Source organism: Centropristis striata, chromosome 5 (genome assembly GCF_030273125.1).
Source record: "Centropristis striata isolate RG_2023a ecotype Rhode Island chromosome 5, C.striata_1.0, whole genome shotgun sequence".
NCBI lineage: Eukaryota > Metazoa > Chordata > Actinopteri > Perciformes > Serranidae > Centropristis > Centropristis striata.
In genome coordinates this window covers 1,361,487-1,386,593 of record NC_081521.1, presented here as the reverse complement: position 1 = coordinate 1,386,593, position 25,107 = coordinate 1,361,487, and the positions used below count along the sequence as shown (strand labels likewise).

Genomic DNA, 25,107 nt, shown 5'->3' with positions numbered 1-25,107 from the left:
ACAGGCTAATAAAACAACAAAGTACCCCAGAAAGCCAAACAACTGCTCCAGTCATTCAAATACAACCCCAAAATGTCCCACACAGGTGTGATCACACAGGTGAGGAGCTGACTCAGCTGTTTTACATATTGTGTGCCCCTCCCTAAAATTGTAAAAGTGAATTAAAAAAATAGAAAGTTAAAAAAATAAAATAAAAAAGCTAGATAAAAAAGATAAAACAATAAATAAATAATTAAGAAATGATGATAATATATATATATAGGCCTACTAATAAATAGTAGTAAATAAATAAAATAGAAAATGCTATAACACTAAGATACATGAGCAGAAAAATCTCTAAAAAATGGTTCAGGTAAAATAAATAATTTATACTAACAATAATTTATAATAAAGATGCGCATAAATACCGAGTGAAATACCACCACAACAACGTAGACTGCGGTGTGTCCGCTGTCGTCATCACGCAGCCGGTAGGTGGGGGTGACGCATCAGCCCCCCCACACTCCTCCTCCTCCTCCTCGCTCCTTCTCGGATGCTGCTCCGAGCTCCTGTGGCTCAACCCCTCCTCCTCCTCCTCTCCTCCTCCTCCTCCTCCTGCAAAGATGTCGCATGAGCTTCTCCTCTCACCGCGGCGTCTCTTTTCTTTTTTTCTTCCCTTTTTCCTCCCAGAACCTTTAAGAGTCTCCCAGACCTGCTGAAGGAAGGAGCAGCTCCTCCTCTCTCCTCCTCTGGAGCCGCCGGGAGCAGCGGACCGACCTCCTCCTCCCTCTCCTCCCTCCATCCATCCAACGGAGGTGTTTAAACCCTCAACAACCCGCCCGGCGCATCCTCTCTCTCTCTCTCTCTCTCTCTCTCTCTCTCTCTCTCTCTCTCTCTCTCTCTCTCTCTCTCTCTCTTCAATCGCCGCAGAACTCCGCCGACCGACCAGCCGTCAGGTGACCGGAGCGGAATATTCATCAGCACCGTCGTCGTCTTTCATCCTCTCCGCTCCTCTGGACTCTGGACCCCGGACCCGGACCAGGACCAGGACCCGGAGCCCCGGACGGTCCCCCTGCCCGCCTGTCTGCCCGCCTGCCTCCTCTTCCTACCCGCTCTGGGACATTCTGGGCTGCACACTCACGCAGATGAGGAGAGATTCCGCCTCCTGGTGCTGATGTCCTTGAGCTCGGCCTGCTGCACGGTGAGTCCACGGGTCCGCGCGTGGACGCGTGCGTGACTCTTATTTACCCGGAGCGCCGTTTTTATCATGATGACGCGCTGAGGTTGATAATAACATGATGCAGGATGGATTTGACGGAGTGTCAGAATGTGATGAGGCCTAATGTGTGTGTGTGTTAGTGTGTGTGTGTGTGTGTGTGTCCTCCCGGGCCTTCCTCCTCTACAATATCAGCCTTTACAGTAGAAACAGCGCTATTACATTATCAACCAGTGTGTGTGTGTGTGTGTGTGTGTGTGTGTGTGTGTGTGTGTGTGTGTGAGCGTGTGCGCGCCTGTGAATGTGCGTGACTGTGCTCGTGTGCAGCTAATGATAAATGTGCCTCCATCCTCCGCGTCCTGCTTCAGTGTTGAGGCTCTCTGTCTCTCTATCTGTCGGACTATCGGATATCAATCGCGTTGTTTGTCTCGGTGACGGCGCGTCGCACCTGCAGCGCGGAGCCGCGGGGGTGTCGATGTGATCCGGTAATGATCCGTGGCCGGTGGGACCTTCATGAGTGTCCGTGTCGGGGCTCGGGGTGAGTTGCGCGCGGCGGGCCGGCCGTGTCCGGGCCGGTAACCTTGCGGAGGGACACGGGGAGGCATGTGGCGCACCAGAGCCGCTCTCTCTCCGGCTCTCCGCGCCGCGTTAGTAGGCCGAGAGTGCAGCTTCCCGGCATTAATGAGGACCTCTTCTTATTGCCATACATGTGATGGTGATGATGATGGTGGTGATGATGATGATGATGATGGTGGTGGTGGTGGGGAGCAGAGGAATGAAGCTCAGGCACGTCTGAAGGTGACCAGGAAAGGTCGTTTTGTGTGGGAAGCAGTTTTATGGGCCCAGCCTTCACAGATACAGGCTGGCTGCCTAGTGCAAGTATTTAGTGTGTGTGTGCGTGCATGCGCGTGCGCGTACGTGCATGTGCGCGCGCATAGCTTTGGGTGGAGGTGGATAGTGGGACAGACATGGGACAGTGTGTGTGTGTGTGTGTGTGTGTGTGTGAGATACAAGAGTTGGAAAGGCTGCACATCAAACAGGACATTAGTCAGGTTGAACTGGGAATATCTTTCTTTCTTTCTTTCTTTCTTTCTTTCTTTCTTTTACCCCTCCTCTCCTGTCAAACTGTCCCCATCATCCCCCTCTTCCTCCTCATCCTCGTCATCATCAGCAGCAGCATCCTTTGCATTATTGTTGTCTCCAGTAATGCAGATATCTTTGCCCTGTTGGTTCCTCACTTCTAAGTGTGTTATTCCCGCTGGGCATTACAAGAGTGTGTGACTGGCGGCGAGCCAGCGGCGGCGAGCAGCAGCAGATCCAACAGCCTGCTGCTGCCAGAGGTGACCCCTCAGATGCCTGTCAGATATAGGACTGACTGCAGCTGCACAGGTGGAGCAGGCTGGAAACAGCAACACACACTGCAACAAAACAACAAGTACAGAACTAGAATGAAGCAAATACATGCTAGAAACAAGTGCAATGATCTGCTAGTGCAGTAAGTAAAGTTTTCTTTGTAAGAATTCTTTAAATAAATCCAAATCTACTTATTTTGAGCAATTGTTGCATGAAAAGCCCGACTGTAGTAACATTAAAATTAAGCCAGAAATACTTGAAACGAGCCATTTTGATGTGCTTTTGAAATAACATTCATGCAACTAAAACTCTCAACTATTTTAGGTAAAAACTCACCATATTCAACATTTGAACAGCTTCAAAAGCATGAAAAAGCTCACAATGTCAATCCTAAAAAAAAGTCTTTAAACCAGTGATTCCCAACAGGGGGGGCCAGACCCCCCAGGGGGCCGCCAAAGATCCACGGGGGTCTTGAAGCCCTCTTGATTTTAAGGGATGTAATAAATCTAACGTGTTAAATATAGATGAGTCAGCATTTAATTCATTAGCGGAACAAAAACAACTAAATAAGGGCTACATTAAACGTTTATTCATTTATTTAAATAGAAAAATCACTGTAGAAAAGTTTAAAAATAAAGGCTATATCACGAGAATAAGGACATGTGTAACATCCCTCCTGCAGTATACACAGGTAACCTCACCTAGTGGTAACCTCACCTAGCGGTAACCTCACCTAGAGGTAACCTCACCTAGAGATAACCTCACCTAGAGGTAACCTCACCTAGAGATAACCTCACCTAGTGGTAACCTCACCTAGAGGTAACCTCACCTAGTGGTAACCTCACCTAGCGGTAACCTCAGCTAGCGGTAACCTCACCTAGTGGTAACCTCACCTAGAGGTAACCTCACCTAGCGGTAACCTCACCTAGCGGTAACCTCACCTTGCGGTAACCTCACCTAGCGGTAACCTCACCTTGCGGTAACCTCACCTAGCGGTAACCTCACCTAGCGGTAACCTCACCTAGCGGTAACCTCACCTAGCGGTAACCTCACCTTGCGGTAACCTCACCTAGCGGTAACCTCACCTAGCGGTAAATTCACCTAGCGGTAACCTCACCTAGAGGTAACCTCACCTAGTGGTAACCTCACCTAGCGGTAACCTCACCTAGCGGTAACCTCAACTAGAGGTAACCTCACCTAGAGGTAACCTCACCTAGCGGTAACCTCACCTAGAGGTAACCTCACCTAGCGGTAACCTCACCTAGAGGTAACCTCAACTAGAGGTAACCTCACCTAGAGGTAACCTCACCTAGCGGTAACCTCACCTAGAGGTAACCTCACCTAGCGGTAACCTCACCTAGAGGTAACCTCACCTAGCGGTAACCTCACCTAGCGGTAACCTCACCTAGAGGTAACCTCACCTAGCGGTAACCTCACCTAGCGGTAACCTCACCTAGAGGTAACCTCACCTAGAGGTAACCTCACCTAGTGATAACCTCACCTAGAGATAACCTCACCTACTGGTAACCTCACCTAGCGGTAACCTCACCTAGAGGTAACCTCACCTAGTGGTAACCTCACCTAGAGGTTACCTCACCTAGCGCTAACCTCACCTAGCGCTAACCTCACCTAGCAACAGAAACACAGAGCTAATGGAAAAATGGCGAATCGTCAGGGAGACGAAAATGCTGAATATCTCAAAAATAAAAAGAGAGGCTACCATGAAAGTCACATTGAGTTCGGCTTCATAGAAGCAATGGACAATGGGGGGGTCGCCAAAGTTTGGTAAAATGGTAAAAATGTGGGTCCCTCTAGAAAAAGGTTGGGAACCACTGCTTTAAACAATAAGATAATTACATAAGCACATAATACTAATACTAATAATTTAATAAGCACATAAAGCTATGGTCAGTAGGTAAATTATACTCAGAACAATATAATTCAGATACTATAGCTAGATATAAGAAGACAATACTTGGTGAGCTTCATGTTTTTTCTAGTGCATAGAGCAGGAACATGAACAGTCACTATGATGTCACTATGTTTTCAGGCAGGAACAGAAGTGAACACATTAAATCACTCAGGCTGCCTCGTGTGTGTGTTGCCTTGATCGCCCCAACTAGCAAAGAATAGTAGGTTCACTGCAAAAAATGTGTGTCTAAAACCAGATCAAACAGTAAATCTGAGGGAAATGATCTTGCTGCATGGACAGATAATTTACCTTGACAAGATTTATTAAATTAAGTTGATGCTGCGATAGAATTTCATGTCAAGACAACAAAGACAAAGGAGTGAATCTTGATATTTGACTCAATATTTTAAGTTAATATGCCTTTTTGCACAAATATTTGTTATATTGAAAAGGAAGAATTAGTTATAATAACAAACAAGCAACATTGGGTTTTACAGTGTATATTGAACGCTTAAAAAAATAAATTAACTGTTAAAATAAAATAAATTAAAGCTGCCAGCAGTGATGAACTGGCCCGAGCAGAGTGACCTGATGATTATTTGGTTCTTACCAAGATAAAAAAAACAACTCTTTGTGTCTTTTTTTGTGTGTTTTTTTTTTGTCTTTTTGTGTCATTTTTTTGGTGATTTTACATCTTTTGTTTCTTTTTTGGTCATTTTCATCTTTTTGGGTCATTTTATGTATTTTTGTGTCTTTTTTGTGTCTTTTTACATCTTGTTTTGGTCACAAAATGACCAAAAAAAGACAAAAAATGTACGAAAGAGATAAATTAAAGCTGTCAGCAGTGATGAACTGGTCCGAGTGGTTCGGGCTGGTTCGTACCAAGATAATAAAAAAAACTTTAGATTTAGAAGTGTTAGATCATTTATCTTGTTTTGAGAGTTAATTTCTTATTTTAAGTGTTCAACATGCTTATTTCTAGATTTAATAATCTCAATTTAAGAAATATCTTGGTTTTATTCTGATTTTATGTGGTTTTATTCTGGTTTTATGCTTATTTTAAGCGTTCAACATGATTATTTCAAGATTTAATAATCTTAATTTAATAAATCTCTTGGTTTTATTCTGGTTTTAACTGGTTTTATTCAGATTTTATTCCTATTTTAAGCGTTAAACATGCTTATTTCTAGATTTAATAATCTTAATTTAATAAATCTCATCAAGGTAAATTATCTGTCCATGCTGAAGATCATTTCCCTCAGATTTACTGTTTTTACCTTATTTTTGACACCATATTTTTTGCAGTGTGCTCTGCTGGCCTAGAATCAAGCCCCGTGAGGATCTTCTCCTCCATGTGTTCCCCTCCTCAGCTTCCTCTGCTCCTCTGATGAGGAGGAACCACCGGAGGGAGGAGAGACGCCACTTTCTCTTTAAAAACAAAACAAAAAAACAGTCACATTGCTGCTGTTTCCCCTGAGGGCTTCTGTGTGCAGGAGCATCAGAGTAAATGGCCAGGCGGCGGCCGAGGATTCTGGTGACCTTTTCTCTGACTCTTTTCATGTTCAAACACATTTTCAGCCTTACAGTCCCACCTCCTCTTACTTTCATTTGGGAAGCGTTGCTGTGTGACACATTACTGTGTGTGTGTGTCATGTTAGTGATCATATAAATTATGTTTCTGTGCATCAGAGTGTCTTTTTGTCTTCTGTACATTAGTGATTCCTCTATCCTTTGGCTAAAGTTGACTGTATTTCATCAGAAATGTTATTGAGTAGATAAACCCCTTGAGAGGACTCCTCTGGTTTTCGAGGGGGTCCTAAAGTACATTTTACAAAACAAAACACTCAACAATTTACAGACATACAACAACAAAGACAACAGGCATCAACACAAACATGACAAACAAAAAATGAACACAAGAATAATCACAACCTCTCAATGGCCACAAGTTGGCCATAACATTAGCCTAGTAAAACTGATAGAAGTTATTAAGAATATTATTGTAAATTGAAATTGCATTTTTAAAAATAAAATAAAATAAATATGACATAATATTATCTGAAACATGTGCAGTTTAAATATTTGTGCTGCAAAAAAGGTGATTAAAAACCAGATCAAACAGTAAATCTGAGGGAAATGATCTTGCTGCATGGACAGATAATTTACCTTGACAAGATTTATTAAATTAAGATTATTAAATCTAGAAATAAGCATGTTGAACACTTTAAATAACAAATGAACTCTTAAAACAAGATAAAGTAAAGCTGCCAGCAGTGATGAACTGGCCTGAGCAGAGTGACCTGATGATTATTTGGTTCTTACCAAGATAAAAAAAAAACTTTAGATTTAAAACAACAAACAACAAACTGACCAAAAAGAAACGTAAAATGACCAAAAAGACATATATTAACCAATGAAAAGACACAAAATGAACAAAAAAGACACAAATTGACCAAAAAATGGACACAAAACTACTAAAAAAGACGTATAATAACCAATAAAAAGACACAAATTGACCAAAAAAGACGTAACAGTTTTTCACCCTAAAAAATATTTTTTTTACAGTGTATTTTAAGTGTTCAACATACTTATTTCTAGATTTAATAATCTTAATTTAATAAATCTTGTCAAGGTAAATTATCTGTCCATGCAGCAAGATCATTTCCCTCAGATTTACTGTTTGATCTGGTTTTTAGACTGAACACCTTTTTTTTGCAGTGTGTGTGTGTGTAAGAGTAAGGAGGGCATAACAAATTGAGATTTTTTTTGCATATTTATGTAATGCAGGCTCACGTGTGTGTGTGTGTGTGTGTGCGTGTGTGTGTGTGTGTGTGTGTGTGTGAAGATGAAAGCTGTGAGACAAACAGAAAGACGTGGTCAGAGTTAGTTGCGATATTTGTGAGAGTGAACAGAAGAGGCTTTTCTTGCGTGAGTGTTATAAAATGAGACAGAATCAGTGAGTAAGAGAAGAAACAGCACGACTGGCTGAGTAAATAAATGATCGCAGTAGCAGGAAGCAGATAGACAGACAGACAGACAGGGAGAGAGAGCGACAGAATGAGGGAGTGACGAGAGAAGAAGAAGAAGGAATGGGATGATAAAATAATGACAAAGACACAGCGAGGCATGTAGGAACAGACGGAGGAGATAGATGGAGCAGACACATCCAGATAGGAAGCAGCAAATAAGGAAAGATGGAGCGAGAGAGGAAGCTTCAAAGGCAGAGCGAGCCGAGCAGGGTGACTCAGTCATAAACTAACACTCTCAGTCAGGATAGAGAGGAAGAGGAGGAGGAGGAAGATGAAGAGTCAGGGGGAGCTGAGGGAGAGTGAAGGAGGAGAACAGGAATTAATAATGAGGCTTTTTTATACTCGTCCTTATGTAAAATCCCCCGACAGGCCAATCACAATATATAGAGACACGTTGATGTTTAGTGTTTCATTTGTCCTTTAATCCTGCCTCTATAAACCACTGAAACAGGTTTATTTTCACCTATATGACCTGATAATAATAATAATAATAATAGATTTTTTATTCTGACTTACTGGATCAACATTTAGAACCAAAAAGAAACAAAGAAAAACCAACATAAATGTGATCTTGTGATTGTGTGTGATCCTGTCATCAACTCTGGTTTTTATTCTAGTGGGACTCTGTTTGATTTGGCTCTTTGTGTTTAGAGGAACAATTTGGGTCATTTTGTGTCTTTTTTGGTCATTTTGTGTCTTTTTTTAAGTCATTTTGTGTCTTTTCGTGTCTTTTTTAGTCATTTTGTGTCTTTTTTTTCGTAATTTTATGTCATTTTCTGACTTTTTTTTGTCATTTTGTGTCTTTTTTTAGTCATTTTCTGTATTTTTTTGGTCATTTTCTGTCTTTTTGACATTTTGTGTCTTTTTTTATTCATTTTGTGTCTTTTTTTTGTTATTTTGTGTCTTTTATTGTGTCTTTTTTCAGTTATTTTGTGTCCTTTTTTGGTAAATTTGTGTCTTTTTTAGATTAGATTAGATTAGATTAGATTTGACTTTATTAATCCCACAGCAGGGAAATTTCTTTGTTACAGCCGACCACAAAAATTTCACACTAAACTATTTCCCTTTTAGATAAGGATAAAAAATGTTTACAATCTAATAGAAGAAGACATTTAACAATATACACGTTAGTCATTTTGAGTCTTTTGGGGTGTTTTTAGTCCTTTTTTGTCTTTTTTTGTCATTTTGTGTCTTTTTTGGTCATTTTGTGGCTTTTTTTCGTCATTTTCTGTCTTTTTTAAATCATTTTCTGCCTTTTTTTTTGTCATTTTCTGTCTTTTTGTGTCTTTTTTTTGTCATTATGAGTTTACAGCCAGAACTTTAGAGGTAAATTTACAGTAGGGCTCCACGCTGCTTTGTTTTATACTCTGATGGAGGCAACAAGTCTTTTGGGTTAAAGTCAGTCCTAAATACTCGTGTGAAACTTTCTGTGTGTCTGAAGTCACTGTTGGACTACGGAGCGCTATCGGTGTCAGATTTATTTGAATTAAATCAGTTCCAGAGATGGGTTGAAATGTTAATTTGGTGATTAGGAAATGGTTTTTCAGGGGATTCAACAAGAGCAGCTCACTTCAGGAAATCTCCCCTCTGTCAGGTTTCTAAAGCCCAAACAAACTGGATGTGAATTAATCACATATAGAAGACAAATATCAGACCTGGTGTGGTTTGTGACAAAGTGGATAAACTTGGCATGTCTAGTAAAGGAGCATGATGGTATTTAATACGCATTTTAATCAACAAATCCAATGAAAAGACCAAAACTAACAAGTGATGATGGGGTGGGTCTATAAGATTTATCTATGTGGGGGAACCTCACACCACAAAACAGTCAAGTTTATTTATAGACATTTAAAAACCACCTCAGTTGACCAAAGTGCTGTACAGTTATTAAAATAGAATAAAATCATACACAAATATAGTAATAAATAAAAACAATGAAAACAATCAAATACTAAATTAGCAATAAAACAATAAATTAGTAATAAAAACTCAATCTAAAAACAGAGTTAGAGTTAAAAAAGGAAATAAAAGAATAAATTAGTAATAAAAACTCAATCTAAAAACAGAGTTAGAGTTAAAAAAGGAAATAAAAGAATAACTTAGTAATAAAAACTCAATCTAAAAACAGAGTTAGAGTTAAAAAAGGAAATAAAAGAATAAATTAGTAATAAAAACTCAATCTAAAAACAGAGTTAGAGTTAAAAAAGGAAATATAAGAATAAAAGTAAAAAGTAATAAAAAAAAGCCAAGGATTGTTGCCTCGCTGGGACTGAACACCAAGGAGAATAAAAAGGTTTTTAATAATGTTTTAAATAATACCACGGAAGGAAGCCATGCAATTAAAGTAGCCAAAACTGTTCTGAACTTATAGTAACATGCATCCAGTTGATAATGCAGAAAATCTGAGTAAGAATATGATATTCTTGTCTGTTTTCTGTCCTTATCGTACATACACTAAACCAATGATCATGTTTAATGAATAATTTGCTGATATTGCAGCTAAAAGGACTTTGATTAGAAAATGGATTAATTCATTATTCAATTAGTAATTATCACATATAATATTCAACCAATAAAACTCATTTCACTTTGATTTGTCCAGAAACTAAAGTGATCCCACCTGTCAATCACTGTCTTAGGGCATCATTGGTGTCCAAAAAATTATGAAAACCACATTGCTGGAATTAGCCACTTGAGCACCAAATGCTTCTGTTTGAATAACAGTTGATAAACTCTACAGTTGTTTAACCTCTTCACCTCCTAAAGCAGTAGTTCTCAACCTTTTTGAGTTGCGACCCCCAATTTAACATGCATGTTATCCGTGACCCCCACTCACTGAACACAATCTCACACACACAGTTCAGATCACCCAAAAAAGAAACAAAATGACCAAAAAAGACACAAATTCTCCACAAAATGATCAAAAAAGCCACAAAATGACCAAAAAAGCCACAAAATGACCAAAAAAGCCACAAAATGACCAAAAAAGACACAAAATGACCAAAAAAGGAAACAAAATGACAAAAAAAGACACAAAATTACCACAAAATAATTAAAGAAGACAAAAAATGACCAAAAAAGACACAAATTGACCACAAAATGATCAAAAAAAGACACAAAATGACAAAAAAAAAACCCACACAAAATGACAAAAAAATAAATTAAGTGACCAAAAAGACTAAAACACATTAACACATGAACACTTTAACACAGTGGAGACAGAGCTGACTTCCAAAATGATTTGGAGGCCCCCAGAAATCATCTCGCGACCCCAATTGGGGTCCCGACCCCAAGGTTGAGAATAGCTGTCCTAGAGGACAGAGTTGTCTCCTCTGATGACTGATTCTGTCTTTAGAGGCTCGTTTGTTGAACCAGCTCAGTGGAGAAACTGATTATGAAGCTACAACACCTATATAATCTATTCATATCAGCATATCAGGCTAGCTGGTTGGAAAGTGTGTGAAAAAATGCTCAAAAGTCCTTCTCCTCTTTACATGATGCCCATCTGAGCTAATCCCATGTGGGTTGAGGCAAAAAAACATTTTTTCTCATGTTCTTGCCAATTTTATTTGAATATTTCTGCATATTTGGGTCCCTAAACTGTCGTGGAATTGCATAAATTGTAAATCAGTGGAAAGCCGAGACTCTAGTCGATTCAATGAGCCCGACTGTATTAATGTTTAATGATGTTAGTTCTCATAGTGGCCATTTCATTGTAGTGAGACCATTTCTGAAACTTGACCCCGCTGTATAAAATGATCTGCTGTGACCTTAAAGGATCATCACAGAAACTTTACAACCACAAACTAGAGTCTGAAGGCATCACTGGCTGTTTGGCTTCTCAACAATAAGAGGCTTTCTTTCCCCGTGAAAGCCTTTCAAATTTACTAGATTTAAAGTGGCAAATCTGCATGAAAAAAGTTGCAGATTTACGAGAAAAAAATGAAAAAAAAGCAATTTTTTTCTCGTAAATTTGCCACTTTACTCTTGTAAACTTTTTTCTCAAAATATTACCCCCCTCCCCCGGGTCTGTATGTTTTTTTTTTACACATTCTGGCTGTATTTAATATCCTCTAATATTCTCTAGGGTTGAAATTTTTTCGAGAAAAAAGTTGCAAATTTACTAGATTAAAGTGGCAAATCTACAAGAAAAAAAGTCGCAGATTTAAGAGATTTAAAGTGGAAAATCTGCGCGAAAAAAGTTGCAGATTTACAAGAAAAAAGGGGGAAAAAAGCAACTTTTTTCTCCCAGATTCACCACTTTAAATCTCATAAATCTGCGCATTTTTTCTTGTAGATTTGCCACTTTAATCTCGTAAACTTTTTTCTCAAAATATTATTTTTGTATGTTTTTTTTACACGTTCTGGCTGTATGTAATATCCTCCAATATTCTCTAGGGTTGAAATTTGGAATTTGCAAGTATTTCAATGAGTACCCTATTAAGGGTTAAAGAGCACCATAAAAAAAATCCATGTGTGAGTTGGTTTCAAAAACTTTGCTTTTTTCCCACTTTTTTTTCGTAAATCTGCGAATTTTTTCGCACAGATTTGCCACTTTAAATCTCTTAAATCTGCAACTTTTTTTTTGTAGATTTGCCACTTTAATCTAGTAAACTTGCAACTTTTTTCTGGAAATATGTATTTTTATTTTTATTCATATTTGGCCCTAATATGCCGTCTTAGTCAAGTTCTCCTGGTACTAGTCATTGAAGAAAAACTGTACGACTGTTTCTTGCAGATTTTTCTTTTTTTTTTTTTCATTTTTACATTGGAGGTCAATTATTAATTAATTAATAATTGACCTTGAATTAATTAATTAATTCATTATTAGTATTATATTATTATCATACTGATTGGTTAGATGTCATGGGGTCACCATCTGTAATGTAACCTGATCTTTGCTGATTATCTGGAAGAAATCCATTTAGATATCCACTGAAGTTACCAAATATAGTTCTTCACCCGATAAAGGGTTAAGGTTTTGGTGTCTTAATGTGGTTCCAAGTGCTTACAGATGGTAATATAGATCCTGTATGGAAGGATGTGATGGTATGATATCCAGTAAAGTTATTAGTTATTAACCCCTTTATTCTGTTGTTCCGTTCTGTAGACTTTGGGCTCATCGTCCTGCTGGAGACTCACAGGGCTGAAGCCGTTTAATTTAATAGTTACAGAGACGATGTTTATATCATATGAATTACAATCTGTTGGTGCGGAGCAGGTCAGGAGGTCTGGTCTGGAGGTTGGTGAAATAAAGCTGCTGTTGGATTTTTTTTACCAGGTGATTTGACACACAGATTCTGCATCTCAAATGGTTCTTAGATCAGCTTTCACATGATGTGGTTGCTAATGTTTACCATATCCTCTGTCCAAAGTTAAAATGTGTCAGTGTTGTGCAGTGGTGGAAGAAGTATTCAGATCCTTTATTTACTGCAGTAAAAGTACTAATACACACTGTGAAATGGCTACACTACAGTAAAAGTCCTGCATTCCAATTCAAAAAGTCTGTTTAATATGTAAATGTTGGCCTCTGAAAAGTATGTCCATCTTATGACTTTTTATCTCATAATTTCAACTTTTTTATTGCATAATTGACTTTTTTATCTCATAATTTGGAATTTTTTTATCTCATGACTTTTTTATCTCATTATTTCAACTTCTTTTTAACTCAAAATTTACTTTTTTTATCTCATAATTTCAATTTTTATCTCATAATTTCAACTTTTTTTTAATCTCATGACTTTTTTTCTCATTATTTCAACTTTTTTATTGCATAATTTACTTTTTTATCTCATAATTTCGGCTTTTTTTTATCTCATGACTTTTTTATCTCATTATTTCAACTTTTTCATCTCATAATTTCGACTTTTATCTCAAAATTTGAATATTACAAAAGACCAATTTTTAAAGTATGTTTAACATGGAAATATTGGCCTCTGAAAATATCTACTGGAAATGGACTTGTCATCATATTCTAATTTATTGAGATGATCCTGTATCACATAGCATAACTGCATACATCCCGTCCTACTTGTGTATTATTATAATGTAGATATGGTGTATTAATCTCCATCCTCAGCATGATGTTGGTGTGAGATGTTAGAGGTCTGATGTTTCTTCTCTTCTTCTCTGTTCCAGGTCCTGGTGGTGCAGCAGTAGCTTCCTCTGACTTGGACCCACTTCCTGTCTCTCATCTCTCAGCTGCTCGCCCCTCTCTCTCTCTCTCTCTCTCTCCCTCCATCCATCATCCCTCCATCACCGTCAGCTCGTCTGTCCGTCTGTCCATGGACCGGCCGTGACCCCGGAGGGAGGGGGACAGAAACGAGGAAAGAGAGGAGACGAAGGAGAAGAAAGCTGGATTCACTCAGACATCATCGCTCTTCTGAAGCTCCCCTGCTCGCTCCTCAGCCTCCTCCTCCTGCGATGGAGAATTAAAGGAGCAGAGGGAGGCGAGGCCAAGATACTGAGGAGAAACAACCCTTAAATGAAATAAAACAGAAAAAGGGGTTAAAGTGAATCATTATAACTACACATCTGTAAACCCAGACTAAGATTCTGCCTGTTGAGTTGATGAACAAGCGAAGGAGGAGCTGAGAGGAGGACCAAACCAGGAGAATCTCTGACTGACATGTCAACAACAGCTACCATGGGTGAAATGGCAAACAGCGCGGTGGAGTTTTATCCCAAAGGGACGCGAGGCGCGGGTGGAGGAGGCCGGGCGGACGGCGGCGGCGGCGGCCATGCGGGCGGAGACTTCACGGTGACGGTGATGGAGCTGACGGAGCTGATGGAGCTCAGAGGGAACGACGCCCTGCAGAAGATCCAGGACAGCTACGGAGACACAGACGGGCTCTGCCAGAGGCTACAGTCCAGCCCCACGGACGGTAAGCACCACTAACGGGTCAATGGTTGCACTATGAGGACCGTCAGGGCCGGTTCTAGCCCATTGGCTGCCCTAGGCGATATTGAGATTTTGCGCCCCCCCCGAACCACATCCATTCCATGTATTCATTCTGATATAGGTACACTATGTTATATGTATTATGCTGTACACTAATATTTGATACATGAACTACAAGCAAGGTAATGGTCTCAGAACATTTTTATTTTTAGAAACTTTGGAACTTTGCCAACAACAACTGAATTGAAAATACGAATAAATAAATAAGAAAACACAGATCTTCATCAAATTAAGAATGGCAAAGACTGAAAATAAATAAAATGTAGACATACAAATGCAATAAAAATAAAAAAATGTTTCGTTAATCAATGTTGTTAAAACAAAGATGTATGCTTACCTGCCAATTTGGCGCCCTAGGCAGCCGCCTTGGTGGCCTGTAGGAATAACCGGCCCTGAGGACCGTAGACAAGAAACAGAGTAACAGGAGCTGCTGGTGTCCCTGAACACACCGCTGCTCTTATCTAGGTATTTATTTTATTCCTGACGATTACAAAAAGCGATAGAAAATTATGTTTTTGTCATCTTACTGTATTGCATTTTCTTTTTTTTTTTTTTACATTTTGTCTTTATTTAGAATCACATTTCAATATCACATTACAACAGTCATCACCGTTTTGATAATAGACACTGTGATCCATATTTTCATATTTTTATAAACAAACGAACGAACAGAACTTGGGGGTGTTTCCATCTACAGTAAGTAGTAAAAAACAGATTAAAACATTTAAAAAAAAAAGAAAGTTACACAATATTAAACAAAAGAAGGGCGTTTCGGGGCGATGTACAATCTCCACTTCTCCCAGATTTCCTCAAATTTGGCTTTTTGAAGCCTCACAGAGAAAGTGATTCTTTCCATTACAAAAATTTCACCGCTGCTCTTATCAATGAGGCAACAGGGAACTCAAAGGGAAAAGAATGCAGGCAAAAGTTAAAAACCCTTTATTTTACAATCCAATCCAATCCACTTTATTTATATAGCACAATTTGATCAAACACAAGGTTTCCAAAGTGCTGCACAAACAATAGATAGATGACACCAATACAAAGAGATCTAGTAAACAATAGAACAGTAAGATGCAATAAGATAAAATAAATTAAAAATGGGATAAAAATAAATAAAATAAAATGTAAAATGTACTGCCCGCACAAAATAAAATATGCATGAATAGAATAAAAACAAAAATGTAAAATAATGTAAAATAATATGTCAATCCACCAGAGTGCCTGCATTTTTTCTTTGGAGAGCCTCCGGTCCCCGCGGCTCGTTAAGAAGAGCCTCCGGCCCCCGCGGCTCGTTAAGAAGAGCCTCCGGCCCCCGCGGCTCGTTAAGAAGAGCCTCCGGCCCCCGCGGCTCGTTAAGAAGAGCCTCCGGCCCCCTGCGGCTCGTTAAGAAGAGCCTCCGGCCCCCGCGGCTCGTTAAGAAGAGCCTCCGGCCCCCGCGGCTCTTTAAGAAGAGCCTCCGGCCCCCGCGGCTCGTTAAGAAGAGCCTCCGGCCCCCTGCGGCTCGTTAAGAAGAGCCTCCGGCCCCCGCGGCTCGTTAAGAAGAGCCTCCGGCCCCCGCGGCTCGTTAAGAAGAGCCTCCGGCCCCCGCGGCTCTTTAAGAAGAGCCTCCGGCCCCCGCGGCTCGTTAAGAAGAGCCTCCGGCCCCCTGCGGCTCGTTAAGAAGAGCCTCCGGCCCCCGCGGCTCGTTAAGAAGAGCCTCCGGCCCCCTGCGGCTCGTTATGAAGAGCCTCCGGCCCCCGCGGCTCGTTAAGAAGAGCCTCCGGCCCCCTGCGGCTCGTTAAGAAGAGCCTCCGGCCCCCGCGGCTCGTTAAGAAGAGCCTCCGGCCCCCTGCGGCTCGTTAAGAAGAGCCTCCGGCCCCCGCGGCTCGTTAAGAAGAGCCTCCGGCCCCCTGCGGCTCGTTAAGAAGAGCCTCCGGCCCCCGCGGCTCGTTAAGAAGAGCCTCCGGCCCCCTGCGGCTCGTTAAGAAGAGCCTCCGGCCCCCGCGGCTCTTTAAGAAGAGCCTCCGGCCCCCGCGGCTCGTTAAGAAGAGCCTCTGGCCCCCTGCGGCTCGTTAAGAAGAGCCTCCGGCCCCCGCGGCTCGTTAAGAAGAGCCTCCGGCCCCCTGCGGCTCGTTAAGAAGAGCCTCCGGCCCCCGCGGCTCGTTAAGAAGAGCCTCCGGCCCCCGCAGCTCGTTAAGAAGAGTAAGAACGAGTCTCCAAAAGTCTCCAATAACACCAGAACAGAGGTCGGCAACCTTTTCCATGAAAAGAGCCATTTTTGGCCAAAAAACAGAGAGAGAAATTCCTCTTGAGCTGCATCTTTGAGCCTTATAATGAATGAAATTTGCCAATTTTTCACTGCAAATCAAGCAAATCACTCAGCCTGAAGCACTGGCAGTTAATGTAAACAAATCTGTCTTTTCTGTTGTAGCTAGAGCCAGATGGTCATATAGGCTATAATGCACATTTCAGTCGACTAAAATATAATTTTTTTTCCCTGTCTGTAGGGTACATATATTTACAACTGGATAATGTAAGAATCACTGCAATGATGTGGATTAAATTGTAGACAAATTCCATATATATTTTTTTTGTCAAAGCAACAGGGAGCCACTGGAGAGGGGCCAAAGAGCCACATGTGGCTCTGGAGCCTCGGGTTGCCGACCCCTGCAATAGAAGGAGTCTCTGGATTTGTCTCCAGTCTCTTTCTTGAAAAATAGTCTCTAAGGGGGTCTGAAAAGTCTCTAAATATAGCAACAAAGTCGCTAAGTTGTCAACACTGATTCGCCAGCTTTTACAAATGTCGCGTGTTGTTGTGGCGTCGAGTACTACGTCACTTCCTGCTTAGTGATCTATCCAAACAGCAACCAGGCTTTTTTCAGGGAGAAACACGGCCCCGCCCCCTGGTGGTTGGAGGACTACTGGGGTAGAAAGTGTTGATTAGATCTGCAGGAGAGACGCATTTTAAAATGGTGAAAATCGTGATCACGGATAAAATTGGATTAATTGTGCAGCCCTTGGTAGAACTATGAGAAAAGTAGATTAGTGGATGAATAAAGGAGGAGTAGATGGATTGATGAATGGATCAGAGCACTATGAGAAGACTGAAGGGAAGAATGGTTGGATGAGTAGATAGATGAATGGGTGAATAGATCGGTGTCTTGCTGGATAGAAACATTTGTAGAGTTGATGAATGGAGGTAAACAGTGTGATAAGGTCATTGTTGTACATTGTCATTGTACAATGTACAACTACACTGTAACACATTGCTGTAAGAAAACAGCCAAGGTAAAAGGTATTATACTGTAGAAAATAATGCATTCTGGGCAATATTTGTAGCTAGCTTGCCGTTTCCCATAAAATATATGATATATATGATATTTTCTAAGTCTCTTCTTGTCCACATTTAAATGGCTGTATTTTAGTTAACTAACTCATTCAGTATATGGTTTATTAAAATTACTGAGGTTACAGGGAAGACAGTGATTAATTCATAGTGATTGTTTTTCAGACAGTAATATGCTCTATTTACAAAAAATGACTGCATTGTTTACTGCAACAATATTGCAACTAGCTTCAGCACTATACTGTGTTTTAGTCTACTGAAAAAATTAATGAAATGCAGGATTTTACTGTAATTCAGTATGTGGTTTTATCACAGTAACATACTGTAAAGTAGATAACAGTAGAGGAACTGTAAAATTAACAGTAGAATGCTTAATTACTGTTACAGTGTACATTCCTTTTGGTATTTGGCACAAATTTTCAAATCAGACTTCTCCAAATGCCAAAAATACCGAAATCTTTCTCCAGTTTTTGAAACCAAATCACAACATATATTTCTCCATGGTGATCCAAAGGTCTTGGTGTATTAATGTAATATTCCTGAGGGATTTATGACCACTTTTATTCATTCTCCATATATTTAAAAAAATCCTAATTCAGCACCAAATGTGTGGAACAAATGGCATCAACCCAAAAATACATACTTTAATGTTCTGAACCCACATAAACACCTGAAAAGGTTTATTTATTAACTAAATAATGAAGTCTTTTTTATTAGAGCTGTATGAGCAGAACAACTGGACACAAGTGTTGAAATTGCCTCATTTTAATATTTTTGTTGACCTACTATCTCCCCCTAAAAATCCCCTAAAATCTTTAATTATTGCAGCATTTATAAAGTATTTTCTTGTCAATTATGTGGCAGAACAGCGTTTCTTTTGATGGAAAAAAACTTTTTATTTATACGGTAAAATATGGAATAAAATGACAATCTTAAACGTGAAATCAACAGTGCACATATCTTTTTACCGTAAAATAAAAAAAGTTCTATTTATTACGGAAAAGTTCTGGCAACTACAGCTGCAGTTTTTTTTACCGTAAAAACAACAGATTTTTTTTTCAGTGCACGATGAAAAATGCACTGTTTTTTGTGTGATTTTTGTGTATTTTTTGTGTGTTTTTATCAGTTTTTTTGTGATTTTTTTAATTATAATAATGATTTTTTTATTTATTATTTATTTATTATTCATTTTTTTGTGGTTTTTATGTGTTCTGTGTGTTTTTATGTGTTTTTTTGTATTTTTTTTGGTCCGTTTCTTGTGTATTTATTTATGTTTTTTTTGTATTTTTTTGGTGTGTGTTTTTGTGTGTTTTTATGCATGTCTTTGTATGATTTTTGCGTTTCAAAATGTTGATCCATTAAGTCAAAATGACAAAATAATAATGAGGTTGAGCTGAAAAAGATGATAGCAGCATGACATGATGATCATTATTTAAGTTGCATATACAGACAGAATGAAAAAGAGTCAAAAACCAACAAAATAGCCCCAAACTCCAAAGGGTTAAAGGTTCTCCTGTAGAAGTTCTCCAGAAGCTGAGAGGAAGTCCAGCCTGGCTGAGCTTCCTCAGGAAGAAGAAGAGCTTTTCTTGTGGCTCCTTCACCAGGTGTGAGGTGTTTAGAGCCCAGGTGAGCTCAGCTGGAATGAGGATTCACAGGAACTTAATGTTTTGCACACGCTCCACTTCCTCTCCGTGTTTGGAAAGTGGAGCATGTGTTTTCCTTCTGCTTCTCCTGGAATCTCAAATAGGGCTGGGCGACATGGACCAAAAGTCAGTGATGGGAAGCAAAGACAGAGAGTTAAAATGACTCAAAAAGAAGAAAAAAAACTCACAAAATTTACCAGAAGTAACGTACGAATTTACCAGAAAAAATCGAATTTTCTATGAAATTATAAAGTGATACATTTGCATGGAAATAGTGCACATCGAAGCAGATTGATTCACTTTGCAAGCTTGTCTGGGTCATTTTTGGTCATTTTTTTGTCATTTTGTGTCATTTTTTTGTCATTTTGTATCTTTTTATGGTCATTTGTGTCTTTTTTTGGTCCCTTTTACAACATTTGTGTTTATCAGACTAGTGCAGTGCCCGTTGGAAGTCTGTATTCGTCTGCAACTCCATAAAACTTTACTTTTCATAAGGTGCCACACCATCCAGCACATACACATTGAATATTGATATTCGCTGGAAACTATTAGAATATTATTGTTAAATGGACTTTAAAACTCCTAAAGATAGGTAGGCTAAATAGACTTCAGATGAGATTAGTCAGGGTGGAAATCCAGAGTGAACTGTGTTACTGACCAGGTGTAGGCCTATCACACAATGGGCGGAGCTCCCCTAAAAGGGGCGGGGCGTACCATAAAAGGGGTGGGGTTCCCCAAAAGGGGGCGGGGCTTCCCTAAAAGAGGGCGGGGCTCCCCTAAAAGCCGTCCGATCGGAAACAGTGCAATGCTGCAACACGTTCTATGTAAATAATGATATTTAGAAAAATGAATTCAAAAATCTTCAAAATCGAGGATGCACACTTTCGTGCCATGAGCAAGACACACACACACACACACACGCATACACACACACACACACACACACACATACTTGTACTTCTATCTTTGTGAGGACCCTCATTGTAACAGTGAATTCCCTTGCAAAGTTATAATTATTTTACGATTTTTCATCAGTTTTAGTTTTAATTTTGTTGTGAATTTTTAGAGTGAGTTTGCTAGTTTTAGTTTAGAATTTATGTTTTTGAAATGCTTTAGTTTTAGTTTAGTTTTTATTAGTTGTAGTTTTTTGTAATGGGGTATTTGTTGGGTGGGAGATTAAAAGAGGTCACAGTAAATGTTTCCTTCATTTTCTTTGTCTGATCCATCTTCATTATGTATGAAAAAAGTTGACAAAGACGAAAACGAAGGACATTTTCACTATAATTTTAGTTAGTTTTGTAACCACACAATACCGTCAGTTAATTATCATTATCATGTAACCTTTAACCCTTAAAACAAAGTCTGAAATCTCAAAAAAGCCTTTAAAGAAGTGAGGACCGGCCGAAATGTCCTCACTTTGCAAAAATGTCCTCACTCTGTTGGTTAAAAACGTGTTCCGGTCCCCACTATGTAGGAAGCACAAGAACACACACACACACACACACACACACACACACACACACACACACACAGATGCTTCTTGCTTTTATAGATAGATACCTTCTAAACACACTCTTTCTCTCTTGCACAAACACAAACACACACATAAGTTGATAAAAAAATCTACGAATCAAAGACTGTTGAGGGTTGAATTTGGATTTTTGTGTCTCAGTGTGTGTACATGATGCGCAGCACACTTGTGTGTTCTAGCAGGGGTGTGGTACCACACACACTACGCCCACTCCTTCAACTAGTTGGTAACTTAGCAACACAACAGCAGAGAGAAGTTGGTCGGGAAAGTAAACAAGAGAGAGAAAGATGAGTGAGAACTGTGAGATGGTGAGGAAGAGAGAGAGAGAGAGAGGGTGTGTGTGTGTGTGTGTGTGTGTGTGTTCAAGTGTAAGCAGAATCTGTGAGTGTGTGTGTGTGTGTGTGTGTGTGAGTGTGTGTATGTGAGATGAGATGGAGTAAATGTGAGCTGCTGGGTGTTAAGTTACAGTAAGTCTGCATTGACTGCTGCTAATCTGATACTGTGAGCTGGTCAGGAATCAGCAGCAGGTCCCAACAAACACGAACACAAACACACAGAGGCTTGTTTCTGCTGATGTCCCTACAAAACACCGCTGGCAGACAATACACACCACGCTGCCCTCCTCTCTGTATATACTGGGACAGGAGGAGGACAATGTTCCCACTTTAGAGAAATCTAAAGTCATTACTTGAGACTAGGGGTGTGAGCAGGGCCGGCTCTAGCCCATCTGGTTCCTCGGTGAGATCCTTTGGTGTTGAACAGCTCCGCTTGCTGTTTCATGGAGGGAACTCCTGTTTGTGTTGGTGCCAACCAGCTATATAATACAACTGTCTGTCAATAGAATTATTAACTTACAAGTCAATTCTCAAAGAAGCAGCTGGAGACGCTAACAAAGTTAGAGACAAGAGAGACGATGAAAGTGCAAACCACGTGAAAAATGTGCTTAACTGTGTTAAGCTAGCGTTGCTTTATTTCAACCTAGCTAGCAAGCTAATACAAATGAAACGTCTTCACACAAAACGGCATTTAAAAAAAGATCGGGACTTCTTCTCCTTCTCCTCTTTTCTTCTCTTTCGATACTGAGCACCGGAGAGCTTTGACAGGGTTTCATCTTGAAGATTTATCAAAACATAACGTGTCTGTCACTGGACCTGACCTCTGAGACAGGATCTGACCGTCTAAAGGGGGGCCGATCTGACCGTCTAAAGGGGGCCGATCTGACCGTCTAAAGGGGGGCCGATCTGACCGTCTAAAGGGGGGCAAGGCAATGACCACACATCACAGTCACAAAATGTCATTGTTTATCTGTTTCTTTATTTTGTTAATATTTATTATTTTCAAGACAGAACACGAAGGGAGGGCGACAATGGGCAAATTATTATTGTTGTTTTTTTGTTTTTTCCTCCCTTGATGGTGACTGGCGGCGCCCCTCCAGCAGATGGCGTTCTAGGTGACCACCTATGTCACCTATGCCTAGAGCCGGCCCTGGGTGTCCGAGATTTCAAGAAAACTACAATGACACAATATATGACTGGACCAACAGACTTTTATTGAACCGAGTTGCATTATGAAATGTGTTATTATAACTCTTTACATGCATCATGTAAGCATGAGCTTTTAACCCTCTGAAATCTTCGGCTATTATGTACGTTAACAAAACCTGTTAAAAAAAATCTTCACCATGCCATGTTGGTATCAGTTTTGTCAGCGTTACCTCACCTTTATGTCCTGATAATTAACTTTTAACTTTGACTTCCTTGAATCCAAAAGAAACAAAGGAAAACATAAAATCTGATCTTGAAAATTATGTTTCACACACAGAAATGTACAAGTTGCAAATATGAACACAAGTTGCAAATATAACATATAACAGATAAAATTAGGATAATATCTAGTTATATATTTTTATACTAAATATATTTGACATTATCTCTGGTTTTACTTGGCTGAATATCATCAAATAAAATCTGTCATGAAGTTTCAAGCCAGAACTTTAGAGGGAAGCTGATGGAGAAACTCAATGTAGCTTCATTTTTATGTCTTCACGTCATGAAGAAGTTAATGTGCAGCTGCTTTCATGGACTCTAGAGGGTTAATGAAAGTTAAAATAAAATAAATAAAATAAAGTATTAAGTGCTGATCATAAACAAACCAGCATGGCTAATTATGCACAGCGTCTCCGCTGATCATAAACATCGTGATTAACCGGCATCACTAACTGTGCACAGAGTGTCTGGTGCTTGTTGTAAACAAACAGAGATCGCTAAGCTAACACCTCCTGCAGCAGCAGCACAGACACACTGTACTGCTACAGAGCTAACTGTTAGGCTGTTAGGACATACACACTGCACTGCTACAGAGCTAACTGTTAGCCTGTTAGCACATACACACTGTACTGCTACAGAGCTAACTGTTAGGCTGTTAGGACATACACACTGCACTGCTACAGAGCTAACTGTTAGCCTGTTAGCACATACACACTGTACTGCTACAGAGCTAACTGTTAGCCTGTTAGCACATACACACTGTACTGCTACAGAGCTAACTGTTAGGCTGTTAGCACATACACACTGTACTGCTACAGAGCTAACTGTTAGCCTGTTAGCACATATACACTGTACTGCTACAGAGCTAACTGTTAGCCTGTTAGCACATACACACTGTACTGCTACAGAGCTAACTGTTAGCCTGTTAGCACATACACACTGTACTGCTACAGAGCTAACTGTTAGCCTGTTAGCACATACACACTGTACTGCTACAGAGCTAACTGTTAGCCTGTTAGCACATACACACTGTACTGCTACAGAGCTAACTGTTAACCTGTCAGCACATACACACTGTACTACTACAGAGCTAACTCTTAGCCTGTTAGCACATACACACTGTACTGCTACAGAGCTAACTGTTAGCCTGTTAGCACATACACACTGTACTGCTACATAGCTAACTGTTAGCTTGTTAGCACATACACACTGTACTGCTACAGAGCTAACTGTTAACCTGTTAGCACATACACACTGTACTGCTACAGAGCTAACTGTTAGGCTGTTATCACATACACACTGTACTGCTACAGAGCTAAGTGTTAGCCTGTTAGCACATACACACTGTACTGCTACAGAGCTAACTGTTAGCCTGTTAGCACATACACACTGTACACTGTAAAAAAAAACCTGTTGTTTTTACGGTAAAAACCAGCAGCTGTGGTTGCTAGAACTTTACCGTAATAAATACGGTGCGTGTTTTTAAAAAAGAAATGTAAAAAACACCGTTTTGGCTGATTTATACATTTACAGTGTTTCATTGTTACTGAAACTGAATTAACTCATTTATCATTTTACATCTTTTACTGCAGTTTTTAACCATAAAATCTACAGACATTTTTTACAGTGTAGGTGAGTCTGAGAAATTGTTCTAATGCTAATAATGCTAACACTAACTTAGCGCCATCGGCATGTCGTTAGCTTGCTGGCTAAAACAGTAAGTCTGTTATGTCATAAACTGTATTTTGTTTAAAAAAGTACAGTTTAATAAGATAAATATTGTATTTACACTGACTTTATCTGTGATGCTCCACCTGCTCCACTGCTGTCACTCATCTTTGGTTTTGACACGTTTGTAGAAATCGTGGTTAGATTATTTTCCCCTGTGACCTACGTGATGTCATTTCAACTATTTTCTACTTGTACCCACAAACTTCAACTCGTGTTCACAGTGAAGTTTTCGTAGTCGTAGAAATTAGAGGTTTATTCACAAGACTTTGCACTCAAAGCTTTTAGATTCATACTCACATTAAAAAAACAATCCTAACCCAAACTATTTATTAGACTCGCGTATATGAAAGCAGAATTTTGTGTACAACTACAATACAGGCCAAAAAACTTCAATGTTCTGTTCACAATGTCTTTCTTATTCTGTGTATTTGTGGATGTGTTTACTACATGATCAGACTTTACCTTTATTGAATTGAACCATTTTCCTCCATTGACCTTTAGGGAAACATTGATGTTATCAGACCATTGGTGAATAAATGTTACCAAAAGAAAAGAAGGGCTTAGTTTTAGGGTGGAGGAGACTAGGAAGAGTCACAACTTCAGTTCAACAGTTAAAAACAAATCACAGTTTGCATTTTTCACTTTAGCGCTTTGTCTT

The 25,107-nt window shown here is 39.7% G+C and overlaps 1 protein-coding gene across 1 annotated transcript in view; it reads left to right on the top strand.

The window, feature by feature from the left end:
* The first annotated feature begins 853 nt into the window (after positions 1 to 853).
* Positions 854 to 25,107, top strand: part of LOC131972328 (plasma membrane calcium-transporting ATPase 3-like) — a 95,298-nt gene continuing 71,044 nt past the window's right edge. The window contains 2 exon segments of the mRNA XM_059334144.1: positions 854 to 1,180; positions 13,628 to 14,373. Of these exon segments, the coding sequence (XP_059190127.1) occupies positions 14,118 to 14,373 (256 nt within the window). The 5' untranslated portion in view covers positions 854 to 1,180; positions 13,628 to 14,117.